The sequence below is a fragment of the Symphalangus syndactylus genome, chromosome 19 (assembly GCF_028878055.3).
Source record: "Symphalangus syndactylus isolate Jambi chromosome 19, NHGRI_mSymSyn1-v2.1_pri, whole genome shotgun sequence".
Classification (NCBI taxonomy): Eukaryota; Metazoa; Chordata; class Mammalia; order Primates; family Hylobatidae; genus Symphalangus; species Symphalangus syndactylus.
Genome location: NC_072434.2, coordinates 12,030,395 through 12,051,460, shown reverse-complemented (window position 1 = coordinate 12,051,460; position 21,066 = coordinate 12,030,395). Strand labels below are relative to the sequence as shown.

Below are 21,066 nucleotides of genomic sequence, written 5' to 3'. Positions count from 1 at the left end.
ACATTAGATCAAGTCTCTCTCTCTCTCTCTCTCTCTCTCTGTCTCTCTTACACACACACACAGAGAGAGAGAGAGAGAGAGAGAGAGAGAGAGAATATGTGTGTTGGATTGGGGCAGAGGTACCAAGTTTTATTCAATCCAAGAGAATGGAACATAAGTTCGCCAGCTGTGGACTAGAGCCCCACATATCAGCTGAGCACCCAGTGACCAGCAGAGCAGGGACCGTTGCCAGAGACCCAAGGAACAAGAGGGGAAAAATAGAGCTCTGCATCCAGGGCTCTGAGGCTCCAGAGGCTATGCAAGTGCCACTTGTTTCCACCCCACACACCATCTCAGAAGCAATGAGGTGGGTAGAAGTGCGATCTGAACCCACCCAGAAGAGACTGAGTTACCCAAAAGACTATTTAAAATGGAAGAGCTTGAGATACCACTTTAGAGTCCCCTCAACCACATTCCCTTTGCTATTCAGTAAGATGGGAGGAAATAGCAAAGGGGAAGATTAGACCTGTTAAATAAAATAAATAAGCCTATGTATGTCTGAGTAAATTTGCCAGCATGCCTCTAGAAGTACATCTGCCATAGGAATAAACAGGCTCAGAAAATGGGAATCTCCTGAATAAAGTACATAAATTCCAGTATGAGGACACTATGACAGCAACTTTGCTTAGCCAAGGCTTCTTAATTCCTCCAGGTGGTTGGCCATATTCCCCATGGTTGAGAATGCCAAATAAGAGAGCTAAAGTGAAGCGACAGAGTTTCTAGCCAAATACACAGATGGGCATTCTACATCCAAACACAAATGACTCTGGGATTATTTACTATTTTTCACACTCAGTAAACAGAAAACTAATTTTAAGCTAAGCAAAACGTAATCAGCAAAGTAACCCACTGCTTGGAAAAAATATCAAATAATATATAATCTCCCACATAAATAAATGGAAATATATCCCATGTGCATGTACTGGAAGAATTAATAATTCTTTTTGGGGGGGTGTGGGAGTTGGTTTTCTTCTTGTTTTTTTTTTTTTTTTTTTTTTTTGAGACAGGGTCTTGCTCTGTCGCCCAGGCTGAAGTGCAGTGGTGCAATCTCAGCTCTCTGCAACCTCTGCATCCCGGGTTCAACCTCTGACTCCCGGATTCAAGCAATTCTCCTGCCTCAGCCTCCTGAGTAGCTGGGACTATAGGCACACACCACCATAACCAGCTAATTTTTGTATTTTTAGTAGAGATGGGGATTCACCATGTTGGTGAGGCAGGTCTCGAACTCCTGCCCTCAAGTGATCCACCCGCCTTGGCCTCCCAAAGTGCTGGGATTACAGGCGTGAGTCACTGCACCTAGCAAGAATTAATATTGTTAACATGTTCAGACTACCTGTGATGGTTAATACTGCGTGTCAAATTGATTGGATTTAAGGATGCAAAGTATTAATCTTCGGTGTGTCTGTGAGGGTGTTGCCAAAGGAGATTAACATTTGAGTCAGTGGGCTGGGGAAGGCAGACCCATCCTTAATCTGGTAGACACCATGTAATCAGCTTCCAGCAAATATAAAGCAGGCAGAAAAATGTAAAAAGGCAAGGCTGCTCTAGCCTTCCAGACTACATCTTTGTCCTGTGCTGGATGCTTCCTGCCCTCAAACATCGGTCTCCAAGTTCTTCAGTTTTGGGACTCGGACTGGCACTCCTTGCTCCTCAGCTTGCAGACAGCCTATTGTGGGACCTTGTGATTGTGTAAGTTAATACTTAATAAATTCCCATATATATATATATAAATATAGATGTGTATATATATATACCCACATATATATGTATATACATATATATGTATATGTATATACACATATATATGTACACACACACACACACATACACATCCTATTAGTCCTGTCCCTCTAGAGAACCCTGACTAATACACTACCCAAAGTGATCTACAGATTAAATGCAATCCTTATCAGAATGCCAAGGACATTTCAGCCAGGCATGGTGGCTCGCATGTGTAATCCCAATACTTTAAGAGGCCAAGGTGGGAGAATTGCTTGAGCTCAGGAGTTTAAGACTAGCCTGGGCACCACAGTCAGTTCTTGTCTCCAATAAAAACTTTGAAAATTAGCCGGGCACAATGGCATGTGCCCATAGTCCCAGCTACTCAGGAGGCTGAGGTGGGAGGATCACTTGAGCAAAAGAGGTCAAGGCTGCAGCGAGCTATGAGCATGCCGCTGCAATCCAGCCTGGGCAACAGAGCAAGACTGTCTCTATAAAAACAAACGAATCAATGACACTTTTCACATAAATGGAAAAAATATCCTAAAGTTTGTATGGAATGCTAAACTCATTCAAAAACACCCTCTCAGAAACACTGAGAATAATGTTAGACTAAATATCTGGGCACCCCATGGCCCACTGATAAAATTAACTACCACAAACACTAAAGCCAAGGCTCCTAGCAATAACTTCTGCAATAGTCTTTAATGGACTCAGCAGAGTCACATCTTGCAAATTTTCAATGTCCTCACAGTCCTAGTAGTACTCTGAGTTTGGGAGGATTGAGCACCATTTCAAAGCTCTGTTTTGATAAAGAGTTTTTATGCAGGCAACACTTACCTTTCCACATCTGGGGTTTCCACTGAGAGAAAGGAGTGTCCACCCACCCCTAGATAGAAGAAGTATTGGGGTGAATACTTTTGTCCCCTTTTTTATCCCCACTACTTATACCTTCATAATCAGACTGACCAAACTGTTGGTAGCTACCTCAAGAGCAAGAGGAATCGATCTGTTTGTCTTGGCCTCTCATACTTGCCTATGCTCCAGCCTGGTGGGGAAAGAGAAGGTTTGAGCAACTCGTCTCCTTGTGGTACTCAGAACCTATAATACTTGTGACAGGCCCTGCCAGACCTGTGCTCAACTTCAGCTTCTTAGTCTAGGAGTAGGTCAGTAACTCATGGTCTAGAAGCCAGGGTATAAGCTTGAGGAGGGAGACAAATGGCACCACTATCTTCTCTAATCCAATATAATAGTAATAGAGCTGATTCCGTATTTTGACCCTAATTTGGCTCCTTCAGACAGTCTTCAGTTGAGTAAAAATCTGAAGGGAGTGAGAGTAAAATGGGCTCCAATACATTAATAAGCATCAAACCTCCAAGATTCCAAGGGTATTGAGAGGTCACCCACTTTCCTGATTCCTAGCACTGCTGAATCACACTGGTGAGACCCTTTATGAATACCTCCAGAAGAAGAGGCAATATGGCCACTTTTAGAACACTGCTTATGCTGTGTAAGTCCTTTTCACTGTCTTTATTTTGTGTGTGTGTGGAAAAGACCAGACCCTTATATATCTCATTTCTCCTACTCTGTGAGGTAGAACAGTCAAAGCCTCATTATAACCAGTTAAGATTATATTGGTAGCCCCTAATAAGCCCTGCCTCCTTGCATTCATGCCTTGTGTAGTTCTCTCCCCCTTGCATCTGGGCGGCCTATGCTTTGCTTCAACCAACAGAATGCAGTAGAGTTGGTGCTATGCCCATTGCAGGCGTAAGCCTTAAGATCTGGCGACTTCTGCTACTGCGCTCTTGGGAGCCCTGAGCTTCCATGTGAGAACTCTGGCCATGCTACAGGAGAGGCCATAAGGAGACTGTGCACCCAGAGCCAACCTAGAGAGAAAGAGGTCCTGAGACTACGTGGAGAAGAGCTGAGGAATCTAGTCAACAATGAAAACCAATAGAAGAATGAGGAGTAAAGGACACTCTATTAATCTACTCTTCCCCTTCCCCAGCAATCCCTAGGCTTCCCAGAGCACTGTTTATGAGAAGAAAGGGGATGACAACAAGTTGAATTCTAGTCACAGTGTTGTCCCTAATGAGCTGTAGGTGAGTCACTTCAGCTCTATGGATCTGGTGGGGGACAGGGTCAACTAAATCTCCATGCTTCTGGCAGCAATAAAATATGACACTCTAAGTAATCAGATGCATAACAAAGAACAAATCAGATGTCCCGCAACCTGCAAGCCATGTATCTATATGGAGTAATCAAACCAGTCATCACCATGAAATATCACTTCTCTAAATGTTGGACTCTGTGCAGCCTGGGTCACTTCAAAAACAGCAGAAACACCGTCTAAACTTAATACCCTCATTCCAGGTGAATCATGTTGTATCAGGCTTTTGCTCAGTGGAATTGTTTGGATTTGGGATATGATGTGATGTGCAGTATTAATATTAAAATGTACCATGTTGTCAAAGGAGTCAACAGTAGAAATAAATCACATATTGGTGGGTCCATTTATATACGAAGAAAATGCCTAAATGTGTCTTTGAAAACAAATATGCGATTGATGCACGCATACACACACACGTATATGTATATATGTGTCTTTTACAAGTAGAATATGTAACTTCCAATCAGCCGACAGCCCATTCTGAAGCATCAAACCTGCCTCCAAATTTGTATTTTCTGAACTTATCAAGTCCTTCCTACATTGTTCATTAAAACGTGTAGGTTCAACCTGGCTGCCCTTGCCGTGATTTATTCATTGGCTCTCATCTGAAAGTTCCCCTACGTCCCAGGTCTTTGATGCAAATTAGCCAGATTCTACTGCTGCCTTCTGATGCCTTTTTACCCCCTAAGGGTCTATAGCTGCAAGAGTGTGTGCAATTAAGTGTAAGGTTTCCTAAATTCAACCTTCCTCAGCCCACACACTTTTCCTCTGGTTCATAGCATAAAACAAACATTCTCTAAAAATTTAAAAGACTCCCTTCTTCCCCCTACTGTGTAAAGTTTCTCCAACTGATGAGGCATGAGCCAAACTACACTGCGGTAGTCAGAAGTGTCAAAATCATTCCAAGCCTTCCATTTGCCCATAAAGCATAACACAGAGATATTCTCAAGAGAAATTATTAAAAATTGCTTTTCATCAAAATTAACACAAATAACTAAGGCAAAACTAACTAAGGAAAAACTAACTAAAGCAATGACTTAGAAAAGTGACTCAGTTTGGCAATTACGCAGGTAAAAGCTACATTCAGCAAGCAGTTCACACAAGCGTACTGTTCCCTGCCAACACTGGTTATTTGGAGGGCTACAGTAAATATTTCACAATACACGTCTAATAACTTGAGATATTTTACTTAGAAGAGCACATGTCTTTCTGACATTTTGGAATTAGAATTATAGATTTCTAAGGATATCAGTACTCATACAAAAAGCAAGTCTGAGGCCGGGCGCAGTGGCTCACGCCTGTAATCCCAGCACTTTGGGAGGCCAAGGCGGGCGGATCACGAGGTCAGGAGATCGAGACCATTCTGGCTAACATGGTGAAACCCCACCTCTGCTAAAAATACAAAAAATTAGCTGGGCGTGGTGGCGGGCACCTGTAGTCCCAGCTACTTGAGAGGCTAAGGCAGGAGAATGGCATGAACCCGGGAGACAGAGCTTGCAGGGAGCCGAGATCGTGCCACTGCACTCCAGCCTGGGTGACAGAGTGAGACTCCATCTCAAAAAAATTTAAAAAAGCAAGTTTGAGAAAAAATATACTTTCTTTCTTTTAGAATAATTAAAGAATTGAAAGATAATGATTGAGATAAATGATAAGAATAAGTGCTACGTATTTTCACTAGACAAAGACCAGAAAACAATAGTTTGATTTACCTGAACCTAAATAAAATCCATACCAGAAATTACTTCAAAAAAAAAAGACAGATCAAGGTTATTTAGGAGAATGGAGAGGATGGAATTAGAAACAAGAAATTAAATCAGTATGATATACCCAAATAAAACATCTAAAATCTTAACATCAGCAAAAGTCATCTTGTGGCTCTATTGTGATTTTCAACAATAAAGTCTCATGAAAATGACCCTTCTCAATTGTCAAAAGCCTAATCTTTGCACAAAACAAACTGAACTCTCAAGAGATTCAACAGTTATTTGCTTTCTCTGATTTTAATATCCTACAGAAATACATTTTTTATTAAGTCAGTAAATTACAATGGAGAGAGAGATTTCAATTTCAAAAGCAAACTCAAATACTTCATTTACTGGGTAGTTACCCCTAAGTACATGATTCAAAAGCGTGACCTCCATCTTCATTCAACATCAAATTAATTTTAAAATAATAAAAACAGATGAACCAGTTTCACAAGAAGTATGGAAGAGAATGAAAATGTGTTGAAATATAGAGACTTTTATTACTGAATGATACTTTACTTAAGAAATAAGAGATAAATGATATCTTGAATTATTGCTAAGAAATATTTGTGTAATCAATTGTTTAAAAGTGTTTCAATACATTAACCAATCTATTGAATTGATTCTATATATATATAATTGATTCTATATATATATACATATATTTTTTTTTTTTGAGACAGGGTTTTGCTCTTGTCAGCCAGGATGGAGTGCAATGGCGCAATCTCAGCTCACTGCAACCTCTGTCTCCTGGGTTCAAGCAATTCTCCTGCCTTAGCCTCCTGACTAGCTGGAATTACAGGTGTGTGCCACTCTGCCCAGCTAATTTTTGTATTTTTAGTAGAGACGGGATTTCACCATGTTGGCCAGGCTGGTCTCAAACTCCTGACCTCAATTGATCCACCTACCTCAGCCTCCCAAAATGCTGAGATTACAAGTGTGAGCCACCGTGCCTGGCCTGATTCAATAGATTTTATTCTCATTTTTACAGTCTTAATAATTTCTTAATGCACATCTATATATATATTATAGACAATTTGAACAAAAAATCAGACCATAATTGAATAACACAAAAAAATTCACTCTCAGAACTCAAAAAAAGTGACTTAAAGTAAGCAATATAAAAATATTAATGAGTACTAGAAAAAGAGGGTTTTTTTGGTAAGTTGGCTTTACATTTGTCTATTGTGTTATTTTAAGGAAGTCAAGTTGTCTTTGTTTGCAGACGACATGATTTTATGTTTAAAAAACACCATCATCTCAGCTCAAAAACTTCTTGAATTGATTAGCAACTTAAGCAAAGTCTCAGGATACAAAATCAATGTGCAAAAATCACAAGCATTCCTTTACACCAACAATAGGCAAGCAGAAAGCCAAATCATGAATGAACTCCCATTCACAATCACTGCAAAGAGAATAAAATACCTAGGAATACAGCTAACAAGGGATGTGAAGGACCTCTTCAAGGAGAACTACAAACCACTGCTCAGGGAAATAAGAGAGGACACAAACAAATGGAAAAAAATTCCATCCTCATGGATAGCAAGAATCAATATCATGAAAATGGCCATACTGCCCAAAGTAATTCATAGATTCAATGCTATTCCCATCAAACTACCATTGACATTATTCACAGAATTAGAAAACACTATTTTAAATTTCATATAGAATCAAAGAAGACCCTATATAGCCAAGACAATCCTAAGCAAAAAGAACAAAACTGGAGGCATCATGCTACCTGACTCCAAACTACACTACAAGGCTATAATAACCAAAACAGCATGGTACTGGTACCAAAACAGACATATAGACCAATGGAGCAGAACAGAGACCTCAGAAATAAAACCACACATCTACAACCATCTGCTCTTTGACAAATCTGACAAAAACAAGCAATGAGGAAAGGATCTCCTATTCAGTAAATGTTGCTGGGAAAACTGGCTAGCCATATGCAGAAAACTGAAATCAGACCCCTTCCTTACACCTTATACAAAAATTAACTCAAGATGGATTAACGACTTAAATGTAAAACCCAAAACCATAAAAACCCTAGAAGAAAACCTAAGTAATACCATTCAGGACTGGGCATGGGCAAAGACTTCATGACAAAAACGCCAAAAGCAATGGCAACAAAAGCCATAATTGACAAATGGGATCTAATTAAACTAAAGAGCTTCTGCACAGCAAAAGAAACTATCATCAGAGTGGAGAAAAATTTTGCAATCTACTCATCTGATAAAGGTCTAATATCCAGAATTTACAAGGAAATCAAACATATTTACAAGAGAAAAACAAACAACCCTGGCCAGGTGTGGTGGCTCACGCCTGTAATCCCAGCACTTTGGGAGGCCAAGGCGGGCAGATCACGAGGTCAGGAGATCCAGACCATCCTGGCTAACACGGTGAAACCCATCTCTACTAAAAAAATACAAAAAAAAAATTAGCTGGGCATAGTGGCGAGCGCCTGTAGTCCCAGCTACTCGGGAGGCTGAGGCAGGAGAATGGCGTAAACCTGGGAGGCAGAGCTTGCAGTGAGCCCAGATCGTGCCACTGCACTCCAGCCTGGGTGACAGAGCAAGACTCCGTCTCAAAAAAAAAAAAAACCCCATCAAAAAGTGGACAAAGGATATGAACAGACGCTTCTCAAAATAAGACATTTATGCAGCCAACAAACATATGAAAAAAGCTGAACATCACCGATCATCAGAGAAATGCAAATCAAAACCACAATGAGATACCATCTCACACCAGTCAGAATGGTGGTTACTAAATAGTCAGGAAACAATAGATGCTGGCCAGGCTGTGGAGAAATAGGAACGCTTTTACACTGTTGGTGGGAATGTAAACTAGTTCAACCATTGTGGAAGACAGTGTGGCAATTCCTCAAGGATCTAGAACCAGAAATACTATTTGACCCAGCAATCCCATTACTGGGTATATGCCCAAAGGAATATAAATCATTCTACTGTAAAGACACATGCACATGCATGTTTATTGCAGCACTATTTACAATAGCAAAGACATGGAACCAACCAAAATGCCCATCAATGATAGACTGGATAAAGAAAATGTGGTACATATACACCATGGAATACTATCCAGCCATAAAAAGCAATGAGATCATGTCCTTTGCAGGGACATGGATGAAGCTGGAAGCCATCATCCTCAGCAAACTAACCTGGGGACAGAAAACCAGACACTGCATGTTTTCACTCATAAGTGGGAGATGAACAATGAGAACACATGGACACAGAGAAGGGAACAACACACGCCAGGTCCTGTTGCGGGTGGGGGTAGAGGGGAGAGAGCTTAGAGAATGGGTCGATAGGTGCAGCAAACCACCATGGCACATGTATATGTATGTAACAAACCTGCACGTTCTGCGTATGTATCCCATTTTATTTTTTAGAAGAAATAAAAAAAAAAAAGAAACATTAAAAAAAAAGTCTTGGACAGGGTATAGCACCAGAGTGAATGGGAGGAATCTCAGAGCAGCTCTGTTTATTACAACAAATATTTGAGTATCTACTCTGTCCCAGGCATGGCAGGAGTGTAGGGGACACACTTGTCCATTTTTAAGCTATGCCCAGTTTTCCTATATGGCTTTATCTGCCCCACTCTACATATCACAAAACTCCATGTCCTACCCCCTCCACCCAGGCCCCAGTCACAGAAAACTAGGCCTGGAGTGGACCGCTGGCCAAACAACCAATAGTCAGGGCTGGGCCAATAAGATTCTCTCCCCAGAACAAACCCAGACACTAAAGCTGAGAGATCTGTAGAGTTGAGCAGGTATCTTTGACCACATGCATGCTGGTGAGTAAATGGAGAAAAGTGGTCTTGAGAGAGCAACAGGGGGCTCAGATACACAGAGGAGCATCTATGAGGCCATTTGAAGGGAGAACTGGATGGACAGAAAGATGGGCAGATGGGCAGAGATGGATAGATGGAGGCAGAGACAGCAAAACCAGAGACAGTGATGAAGACAGATGGTAGACAGTGACAGACGGTGACACAGACTAAAGGTAGACAGTGACAGAGACAGGCAGGAAGACAGACAGATGGAGAAAGGAGAGGAGAGAGCGAGGGAATGAAGGGACATAGGGCATGGGGCAGAGGCCAGGCCCACAGAGTACAAAAGCATGAGCCGAGAGCAAGAGACCAATAATAGCAAGACCGAGGGAGTGAGCCGCGGGAGTGAAAGACAAAGAGAGGGGAGGACGTGAGAGACTGAGGGGAGATAATGAGACCAAAGGCCAGAGGGAGATACAAAAAGAGAAGAAGAAAACCAGGAAACCCGGAGATACGGTGTTACTAGAGACATGTGAGAGGCAGGGATTGAGAAGCTGGAGGGGAGGAGACATTTTAAATGAAGGAAAGTGGCCACTCAGTGAAGTCAGCCTGGAGCACTGTCCCGGACTGTTCCAGCCAGGTGGGAAAGCATAAAGGAGAATTTCATCTGACAGGAGAGTGACTAAAATTTAGGAGCTCTTTTTTCTTTAAAAAGTTATCAGCTATCATTTCAAAATGGCAAATGCAGTATACACACTTATTTCCTCACTCTTGAATGATGAAAAAAGATGGAAATGGAACGTGAAAGTATTTTACCGAGCTTGTAGGTAACCAACTCACTGAACTGAAAAGCAAAGGCAGGCACATACTGCCTTCTTCAGACAGAACACAGGTGTTTTTGTGTGTTGAAAGGAGTACCTAAGTGCACATCCCCTCACCAAATTCACCCCCATGACTGAATGGTCTGCACAAAACATTCAGAAACCACTTTTGGCTCATGCCTATAATCCCAGCACTTTGGGAGGCCGAGGCGGGTGGACCACAAGGTCAGAAGATCGAGACCATCCTGGCCAACACAGTGAAACCCCGTCTCTACTAAAATACAAAAAATTAACTGGGCGTAGTGGCGAGCGCCTATAGTCCCAGCTGCTCAGGAGGCTAAGCCAGGGGAATCGCTTGAGCCGAGATCATGCCACTGCACTCCAGCCTGGCAACAGAGCAAGACTCCATGAAAAGAAAGAAAGAGAGAGAGAGACCACTTTATCCAAAGAACAAGTAATTGTCTCTCTCAGCCAAGGTCTTGGCAGCAAAATATGACATACTCAGTGGGTAATTTGAGGAATGTTTAATAAAGGAACTATTTACAAAGGTGTGGGAGAGGTATAGGCAGTAGTGTGTTAGCAAGCTGACTCTGGGAAGAAAAAAGTCCTGATTTAGAACATTGGCCAATTTCTAAGGTGTAAATACCTTACACCTTGGTATAAGCAGTTTTCAAGCTTCCAAAGTGAAGTCACTGAACCACGAATAAGGAACAGATGCACATAATCAGCTCTTAAGAGGTAGAACCAGCCAATTGCAGCCTGCTCCAGCACACCACTTAGGAAAACCCCAAGACATCGTGCAGTACCCCAGGGTTAGTAACAGCTGGAAGCTTTAAGTCTCCAACCCTACCCAAACCCAAAGAGGGCAAGCTAGAGACATAACCTTTAATCAGGGGAAAACAACTAGGCTAAGATGACCTTGCAGGAGAGAATAACGAGAATAAGGACTATAACCTCTCTCTCGCTTCCCATTTCATGTGGTGTACCCCACAAGCTGAAGGCAGCCAAAAGCCAGAAAGCAAGGGAGCCTACAGGTGTACTCTATACAGGTCAGCCTCCCAGCCTCCAACAAGAGACAGGCTGGTAACGAAGAGTGTGGTTCTAGGGAGGCAAACAGAAATTATTCAGTACCTTGGCCCACACAGAGGCTTAAAGCACAGCCTTAATGATGACGGCATAGAAGTCTAACATATGCAGTCCCGACAGTGCTGAGAGGAAAAGAAGGCAAATAAAATAAAAACTTAAATATCAATTTAATGGAAATAAACATAGTCTTATCACTCAAATTAACTCCATTTTCTTTGCATGGCCCTGAAGTTCTAGTCTAAAACATATTTTCCAACTTCACTCTTAATACAAATCAAAGTTAAGCCATAGATAAATATCAGTAAAATTTGCCAATATGGTATTGTCTTTCAAATGCTGACTCCAACACTCTGAGAATGCCAGTGGAGGATGTCTGCATCATTGCTTTAAGGGAAGAAAAAGGAGATGGAAGACCATTTCTCTTCTTTACAGAAGCACATGTTGTGATTGCAGAACCTTTAAAAGGCTATGGGAAATGATGGTTTTTAGTCACTCTCAATTAATAATTACATTAATAATTATAGGATTGACTCAGTTAATTTCAGAACATCAGTTTTATGCAACATAGGACTGATCAAAAGAGTTGTCATTTTACTTTACATAATGAACAATCAGTATGAGTAAGCAAATTGACTATTGGCATAACTCTGTAATACCTAATCAGGAGAATTTTAAGTAGTTTTGTCATTAACAGGAGTGTTTCACTGTTAGAGCAGAAACTGTGAGAATCAAGGGAGATGCTGAAGTTGGCCAGACTGTGATCTGTTCAGCAAGACCACACTTGCAGCAGGGCCCGGTGGCTCACGCCTGTAATCCCAGCACTTCGGGAGGCTGAGGCAGATGGATCGCTTGAGCCCAGGAGTTCAAGACCCCCCTGGACAACATGGCAAAACCCCATTTCTACAAAAAATACAAAAATTAGCTGGGTGTGGGGCCGGGCGTGGTAGCTCACGCCTGTAATCCCAGCACTTTGGGAGGCCGAGGCGGGCAGATCACAAGGTCAGGAGATCAAGACCATCTTGGCTAACATGGTGAAGCCCCATCTCTACTAAAAATACAAAAAATTAGCCAGGCATGGTGGCGGGCTCCTGTAGTCCCAGCAACTCGGGAGGCTGAGGCAGGAGAATGGCATGAACCCGGGAGGCGGAGCTTGCAGTGAGCCAAGATTGCGCCACTGCACTCCAGCCTGGGAGACAGAGCGAGACTCTGTCTCAAAAAAAAAAAAAAAAAATTAGCTGAGTGTGGTGGCACGTGCCTGTAGTCCCAGCTACTCAGGAGGCTGAGGTGGGAGGATGGAAGGATTGCTTGAGCCTGGGAGGCAGACGCTGCAGTGAGCTGACATCGCACCACTCCAATCCAGCCTGGGAGACAGAGTGAGATCCTGTAATATCTCAAAAAAAAAAAAAAAAAAAGACTGCACTTGCCTACAGAACAGCCAGAGCATCAGACAAATTCCAGTATCTAGGATGTGCTAAAAACTCATACCAATGGATGAGCAACCCAAGACAGCATGCCAAAGAAGACAGCAATGGGATATCCCAGAGGAATGAGGTTTGTTTAAAGAAACCTCAACTGCATCAGAACAAAATGTCACACATTCTGCAATCTTCTTTTAATTCACTTACGGGATCTGGTCATCCCACACCCAACCTCACAAAAAAATAAATAGCTATAAAATCTAAGAATAATTTTGGGTGAGGTGTTTATAAAGGAAAAATATGTAGTAAGTGTTGAATCAGTATAACATCCCTTAAATCTTTGGAGAGGTTTACAAAGCATGTTGGCCTCCGTCATAGATTCCTCTGTTAGACCCAGCATCACAAAAGCTGTACTCATTTTGGTATTCCTACTTGTTAGCACAGTATTGGGCACATAGGAAGTCCATCGTGCTTATAAAACTGAACCATAAGCTAGCCTTTGCTTTTTGTTTTAAATTTCCATTGAGTTTTGATTCCTCCACTAAATCTGTGCCTTTCCTTCAGTCATTTTGTTTTCATTTCAGTGAAACAAATATAAATCATTCACTTCCTAGTTCCTTCTCCCTTCCAGCTCTAATTCTTGCATAATCTCTGTCCCCAGGGTTTACTGCTTCTCAAATTAAGAAAATGAATATCCCAAACACACACACACCAAAAAAAAAAAAAAATCCCACCACACTTGCATGTACCCTTTGCACATAATTCAAAGTGTACAAGTCTTTCACGTCATTTACAATTGTGTGTGGGGGAGCTCCCCAGAGAGAATACTTCAACCCACAGTGGATACTGATGTCTCCCAAAGGGCAAGAGCAAGTTTTGTTTTCATTTCATTTTGGTCATGTGCTTCTATTAACATAACTGTCAATGACCCTGTTTTATTAGGTACTAGATTGTTTGGGCAACGTCACTATTAAAGACAAAAGAAGAAAATACCAAATGCTGGCAAGGATGTGCTGCAGTGATGGAAATGCTCATACACGGCTGGTGGGAGTGTATATTAATATAAACCCTTTGGAAAACTGTTTGACAGCATCTACTGCAGTTAAACATGTGCGTCCTAGGTATATACCCCAGAGAAATGTGTGCCCACATGCCCCAAAAGACATACTAAGAATGTTTGTAGCAGCATTAACGGCACAAAACTGGAAACAATCCATCAATGGCAGATCGGATACAATGTGTGGTACAGTCATACTATAAAGCATGATGCAGCAGTGAAAATGCATCAACAGGCCAGGCACGGTGGCTAATGCCTGTAATCCCAACACTTTGGAAGGCCAAGGCGGGCGGATCACAAGGTCAGGAGTTCAAGACCAGCCTGACCAACATGGTGAAACCCTGTATCTACTAAAACTACAAAAATCAGCCAGGCGTGGTGGCACACGCCTGTAATCCCAGCTACTCAGGAGGCTGAGGCAGGAGAATTGCTTGAACCCGGGAAGCGGAGGTTGCAGTGAGCCGAAATCGCACCACTGCACTCCAGCGACAAAGTGAGATTCCGTCTCAAAAAAAAAAAAAAAAAGAAAGAAGAAAAGAAAATGAAGCAGTACATGCAACAACACAGAGGAATTGCCACCCGACAAAAGAATACATGTTATATGATCTCATGCATATAAAGCTCCAAAACAGATAAAAATAAACAGTAGTGTTTATTAACTATAGTGGGTTTTTTAAGGAATGCAAAACAAACTGGTAAAATGAGGAAAAGCAAGAAAGTGATCACCATAAAATCAGGAGATGTCACCTTTTGGGAGGAGAGTGAGGGACTTAGGAGCAGGAAGGCTTTAGGGGCTTCTAGAGGGCTGGCAAGACCCTATTTCTTGACACAGGTGGTGATGACATACAGTATCACTTTATAGAAATATGTTAAGCTGTACAAAATTGTTTTGTGTGCTTTTCTATTTGTGGTACTGAACAATTAAAAAGGTTAAAAGGGGAGAAGAATACAATGCAAAACTTATCAAAAGTTTTTTAAAGGTTTGTAGCTGGAAAATACAATGGGCTAAGTCAGTTTTGTTCCATGGAGCAGCCTGCAAATAAGTGGTAGCTGTAAGAAGACAGATTTTGGTAAGACCAAATGACAGCAACAAAGGGAGGAGGAAGAGGCAGAGAGAAGAGAAGAAGAGAAAAACAAGGAGAGGAGGCAAAAAGAAACACAATTATACTTGCTTACAAAGAGAATATTCCTCATGAGAAAGTGAGGGTCCCATCACTGAAGCTGGTCAAACACAGGCTGGAGAACCATCGGGAGGGAGGTCCTGGAGAGGATTCAGTAGGACAGTGGAAAACGAATTGTATAGCATGTCCCCCCAGAACTAAGATTCTGTGATTCTATTTCTCTTTCTCAACAGTTATAGGTGTGGCCACTTAGAGAAACAAAAAAAATAAAAAACAAGAGAAGTATGGTCCAAATATCCTAAATGTATAAAGCAGATACTCTAGTAGATTTTAAAATGTTTGTTTACAAGCCATTAACTAATCAAAAATAAAGGGAAGGGAAGAATTGAAGAGCTTCAAGGTAATGCTCAAGGAACCACTCCCAAATGAGGTCCAACCATAAATGCAGAGCTGGCATCGGAAACAATAAAGCCAAGGATTCAGTTGACCCACAGTGTTCCTCAAATGCGTCTATTCTTTTAAGACAGATTATTAAAATAAATGGGTTGCATAAAAGTCATGGAATTTGGAAGCTTTATTTCCTTAACATTAAATCACAAGGCTTCAGCCTCTCAATCCCCCATTTAACATCAGCCAACAGATTTAACTTTTTGACACTTTCAGAGAAAGATAGCTGAGCCTTGGCTGAAGATTGTCTTAGAATATTTTGCAAGAAAAAACAAGCTCTGCTGAGCTGGTAGTAATCCAGATTATCATCCATTCCCCCTTTTAGAGGCACAATGGATTTTAACCAGTTTTCTGTTTTATGAATATTACCATGGCTCAAAACATCCATGAGGAGACACAACATTACTCGTGGCTCTCATCCTGTTTGCTAACTAATTATATCAACAACCTGAACCAACTTACACTATACAAAAACACAGCTGATTTAGCAATCTGTAAATTATACATGTACATAAATCTGTACCAAAATGTGCTGTGTTTCACTCCTGCTAATGTGCATGGATTCTTACTGGCACCTACAATTGTTTGATATAGGTTCCCGAACACTAAAACATATGTTTTGCCCAGAATGGGACCATTTAGAGTAATATTTTTGTAGTTTCCTGGCACCAAGGTCTGCCAGCCTTTCTAAGACAGATCTCCTATTTGCTTCAGCGAACATTCTGACAACAAGTGCCTGCAGATTTAAGCAACTATCAAAAAATATTCTGTAACAACAGTTTCCAACCATGAATATAAAGAGAAACAGGCTGGTTTTGCCTATGTGGCAACAAAGCCAGTAGGATTTAAAATGATCACTGACATGACCATAAGCAAAATCAAATAAAATATGGAGTATTAATTATTTCTGCTGCCTACTTACGGCAATTAAAAAAAACAGATAATTATTAAATCTTTCCTTCAAATGGGATTCAATATGTACCAAAGAAAGTTAAAGTCGATTTTAGTACCAGCAAGACCCAGTAAACACCTTAGAAATGTTTTTTAAATACAGTGACAGGCCTAAACAGTTGCAGCCAGTCAACACTGTAAAATATGGTCAAGAACCTTGGACCAAGATTCACTAGAATGTAACTTACTAATCACAAGGAGGGTTTCTTGTTTACCACTGTATCCTCAGTGTTCCATAAATACATTCAATAAATCTTTGTTGAATGACTAAACCAAAAACAACTGCTGGCTAGTCCCTGATCTGTCTCTAATTGCCTTTTCCTAAGTCTGCCTCTTACGAACTGTAGGTAAATCATTTAACCTGAGGATTCTTAGGTGAGTTTAAGGATTTTAGTTCCTTAAACTCTAAAATGGAGACACTGCACCTCCTCTACTAGCTTATGAGGATCAAAGGTGATATTCTGTGAAAAGTGACTTGGTACTTTATAATGGGGCACACAGATGTTAAGTGCCCATTATCCCCGCCTTTGCCTTGAGCTAAACCACTGACAAAGGTGAACAGACTGCATTTCCTTGAAATATAATTAGCCTTTCCTTTGCCCTATTATTCTGTTGAGATGTGGTAGTGTGGCTGTTAGCCAAGATGGATGTTGTTCTTGTTGTTATAACATTTTATTTAATCTCCACTGGGAAATTATGCTTCTTGAGAGAATATAATGGTAACATGAGGAAAGGGTTTTTGCATGGTGTACTATAAAGAATTTGACATTGGACTCAAATGGTTTGGGGCCTCATCAGTTCTGCCCTTAAATATTTGAGGAAAGCCTCTTGCATCAATTTCCTTATTTATATAATGATGGGGAAGGAGAGGCAGACTAGATAATATTTAAGATCTGTCTCTTCCTACAGCTCTATGATATTCCAGGCATCAGATATTCAAATAACCCAAAATGAAGTCAGTACTATTATTCATTACCATATGAGAAGTTTTTGAAGGATGATAAAAATAGTTCCACAGACTAAGTCATAAAAGCTGGAGAAATAATAATGCTGACAAAGGATATATGATAGATGTCCTCTAAGGAATACCAGCCTCAGGCATTGTTTGCTCTGCCACTTTGAATAAGGCACTTAATATTCCTAGGACTCAGTTTTCTGATCTGTAAAAGAGGAACATTAATACTGCACAGGACCACTGGGAGAAAATATCTAATAAAATGATCATAAAATATTGCTATTCAAAGATAAAATGCTATTTTAATACCGTAATGTCCAAAAAAGGGCTCATGGATTTTAGAACGAGACGATCAATATCTTTAAATAGACTTTTTCCACCACAGTAAAATAACATAATGCATGCAGATATTGTGATATTTCTAGGAGTTCACATTTTTTCTTCCATTTGTGTTCAGGAAATATTATAAAAGGGATCACCTTTTAAACATTAAGTCCCATATTTCAAGATGAGAACCATTTATTCTGAAATAATAATTTTAAAAATTCATCCAACTCTCCCAAGATGCTTCATTTTTGTTGATGCTATTCGTTTGATTGGTTAATTGAAATCAACCTGCTGAAACTGATGTTGAAATGACAATGCCCATCCTAAAAATATTCCCAGTGACTTATTCTATTCATATTCTATGATTACAGAGGGCAAGTGGCTCTAATAAGATCAACTAAAATAGACAGTATTCTGCCTTCACAGCTCCAAGATTCTTAAGGTTCTCTTAAAACCCAAGGCATCTTGTGACTTTTACATGTAAGTTTCTCTTCTTGCTCCCTCCACTCAAAAACATACACAGTATACATTAGATACCGGGTTTCCCCTCTGACTTACAGGGCACTGCCTCTTTACTGAAAAATAGAATTGTCATTGATATTTATGAGAAAGTTGGTGTCACTGACAATGGGATAACCAAATTTGAAGATTGTCTCCATTCCCCTTAATAATCCAATAAAAATAGCAATAATAGCACAGTAACTGTTAATTTATTTAAAAATAAATGAACAACTCCAGTTTTTTTATGGCAAAACAGTTCATTGTGGCTGTTCACACAGCAATTATCATCCCCTTGCATCCCCAGGTAATGACTGTGACCTTGACCTAAAAGCCACCTTAGTTTGAATAAGGAAGACCTTGAAAGGAAAGGTGACTGACCAGAAACACTCTTAAAAGGCACACAATAAAGAAATGATCATTTCTAAGAAAGTACTTAAATAGTACATGATTATTTGCTATGCTAGTTGATGTGTTTTATTATAAGATAAACTTAAATCACTGTTTAATTAAAGAGTGTTTATTAGTAGCATAAGTCACTTTTCATGCCCTTCCCCTGAAACCCTAACTAAATCCAAACAGAAGCTCATCATTTTACACAGAAGCTCCTTAGGCTCTGAAATCGTGATATTTACACATTATTAAAACCCATTTCCTAAGTGAGCTCCTCATGTCTCCCTGGTTGAAGAATGTCATCTGTTTCTGGAAGGGGTGGGGTGGGGGGTCTAGGAGTCTGCAAAGAGCATCTTATGCTTGGCTGTCTTTCAATATAGCCATTTGATGAACTCGTGCGCTGCGCCTTCCAACTGTCAGGACTCCTAGTCGCTGTGCAAGTGCTTAGCTGGGGTCTCTCCGCTGTGAAGTCCGAAAGGCGTTTGGAATTCTTCCTTTCCATCTCTGCTGCTAGAACTCTCGCCTCTCAAGGCTTCATGCTACCGTCGATCTTAATGCCACAAGGAAAGAGATGAGTGCTGACGATCAGCTTACTGGGTAATGGGTCTATTTATAAGTTTGGTGAGATTGGGAATTTAAAGGTGAGCAACACTTAAGGGTGGCATAAAACCGTTGTGGGTTTGGAAGAGGGGAAATATAACAGGTTTGTACCTGTGACCATTTAGTTCGCTCTGCACCTGTGCCCTCCACTTCCCACCTGACGCCAGGAAAACCATCTGCCCCTCACTTCGAAGGTGAGCCTTAACTTCACCTGGAAAGGGGTGGGTGGGTGAAGGGGTGGAATCAGGCCGCCGACAGCACGTCCGCACACCTCGGACTTTTCAGTTGCAGGGATGGAAGGTGGAGGCAGCCGGATCCTCCCATTCTGAAGCAGCGGGGACCTGGAGTTGCCCGTCTCTACTCCCTGGGGAGAGGCGGCTCCTCCGGGAGCAGCCTGGGAGCCCCAGAGCCTTCGCGGAAGGGTGGGCAGTGCCGATGGGGCGCGCGCTGCCGCTCCGGCTGCGGCTAGCTTTCCATCACTTTTCCCAGTACTTTGCTCAGCAGCTGTCACGCATCCTTGGAGACAAGACCGAGAGGGCGCGAGAAAGGCCCAAAAGGCGTCCCCAGAAGAGCTCTCCTGTTAGGATGGAGACCCATCAGACCCCGCCCCGCCCTGCCCACCTTTCTCTGCCTCGGGGAGGCTGCCTTGGGTGCCCGCGCCGCGGCTCCTTAGCAGAGCTCGCGGGTTCTGCTGCATCTGCTGGCTCCGAGCGGCGAGAGGTTCTGCAATAAAGGCACGGATAAAACGCCCGGGTAATCGAAATCCGAATGCACCTCTTACCATTGGACCGCCGGACAATATTCTCCAGAAACGTGTTTTGAGGGGCCACCAGTCCCCTCCTGCCCCCAGCCATGGTCATCCTCCCAGCAGCTCGGGGTCCGGGGGGCGTCCTGGCGCGGCTTCTTACGACAGCAGGAAACTGGCCTCGGGGCCCACACGCAGTCCCGGCTCGAAGCGCCCCATGCGCCCCGCGGGGATCCGCAGGCAGGGCTGGCGGCTCCCTCTGGCTGCTACCCTCGCGCCCTCTTCGCGCCTCCCTCCCTGCGGCCCGCCTCGCAGTGCACTCGCGCCGGCCTCGGCTCGCTGCAGCCGCCTCCGGGTGGGCGGAGGGAGCAGCGGAGCCTGGGCCGGCGGCGCCCCCTACCGGGCTCGTTCCCCCGAGCCGGCCTGCGGGAGACCAAGCTGGGGGGCTCTCGCAGAGGCCGGGAAGTGGCAGGCGGCCGTGGACCAAGGCTGGGACGGCAGCGCCACCCTCTGGGTTCAGCCGGGAAATGTGTTCAGGATGTGCCATGGGCTGGGTGGAGAGGAGGGCATTGTGAGCAGCTTTCAGGGAGGATTCACCCCGACAAGTCTTGGGGGAGCGTGCTGATGTAACTCTCTTCCTTTGCTCTGTTTCAGGCCGGGGCCCCCGGGACCTCTGAGGCTCTGGGAACACCTTCTTGCCTTCCTGTAAGGTTAGCCTGACTAGTGAAATTTGCCCCACCTTGATTCTAGGCCAGTGTTTGAGCAGTAATTAATGAAGTCGTATTGCAATAGTGCAGATTTAGAGTTACTGGCAGATTCAGCTTCAGAAGAGTTGTCTTGGGTTGTTTTTACCGTAGACACAAATGCAGGCTCCTGATATTTGGTATGATCAGTGTCAAACTGCCTGACAAACATCAAAGGGGTGGACTTGTCTTTAAGGGCGAATACTCAGGGGAGGGGCAGCATTAATTAAGCAACCGTGGCTTTGGCTTGAAGCGTAGTCTGTAGTGCAGAGGATACAGTTAGTTTTTACAGCTGACCCCTGGTATACGCAAGAACCACATACAACACCCAAGGTTTCTGGACAGGGGCTAAGACAACGGTCGTTTGTTCACTTATTTTGGGGGATTTCGACCCACGCATACTCTGTACCTGCCTTTTTACTATATATCCCCAGGCGGT

The 21,066-nt window shown here is 42.4% G+C and overlaps 1 protein-coding gene across 2 annotated transcripts in view; it reads right to left on the bottom strand.

Moving 5' to 3' along the window:
* The window catches only part of KCNH1 (potassium voltage-gated channel subfamily H member 1), a 461,331-nt gene extending 440,959 nt beyond the window's left edge, over positions 1 to 20,372 (bottom strand). The window contains exon 1 of one of the 2 annotated variants that reach the window (XM_055233917.2): positions 19,921 to 20,372. In XM_055233917.2, the coding sequence (XP_055089892.1) occupies positions 19,921 to 19,999 (79 nt within the window). In that variant the 5' untranslated portion in view covers positions 20,000 to 20,372. The remainder of the gene's footprint in view (positions 1 to 19,920) is intronic. The other variant, XM_055233918.2, reaches the window with a different exon arrangement.
* Between the last annotated feature and the right edge of the window lie 694 nt (positions 20,373 to 21,066).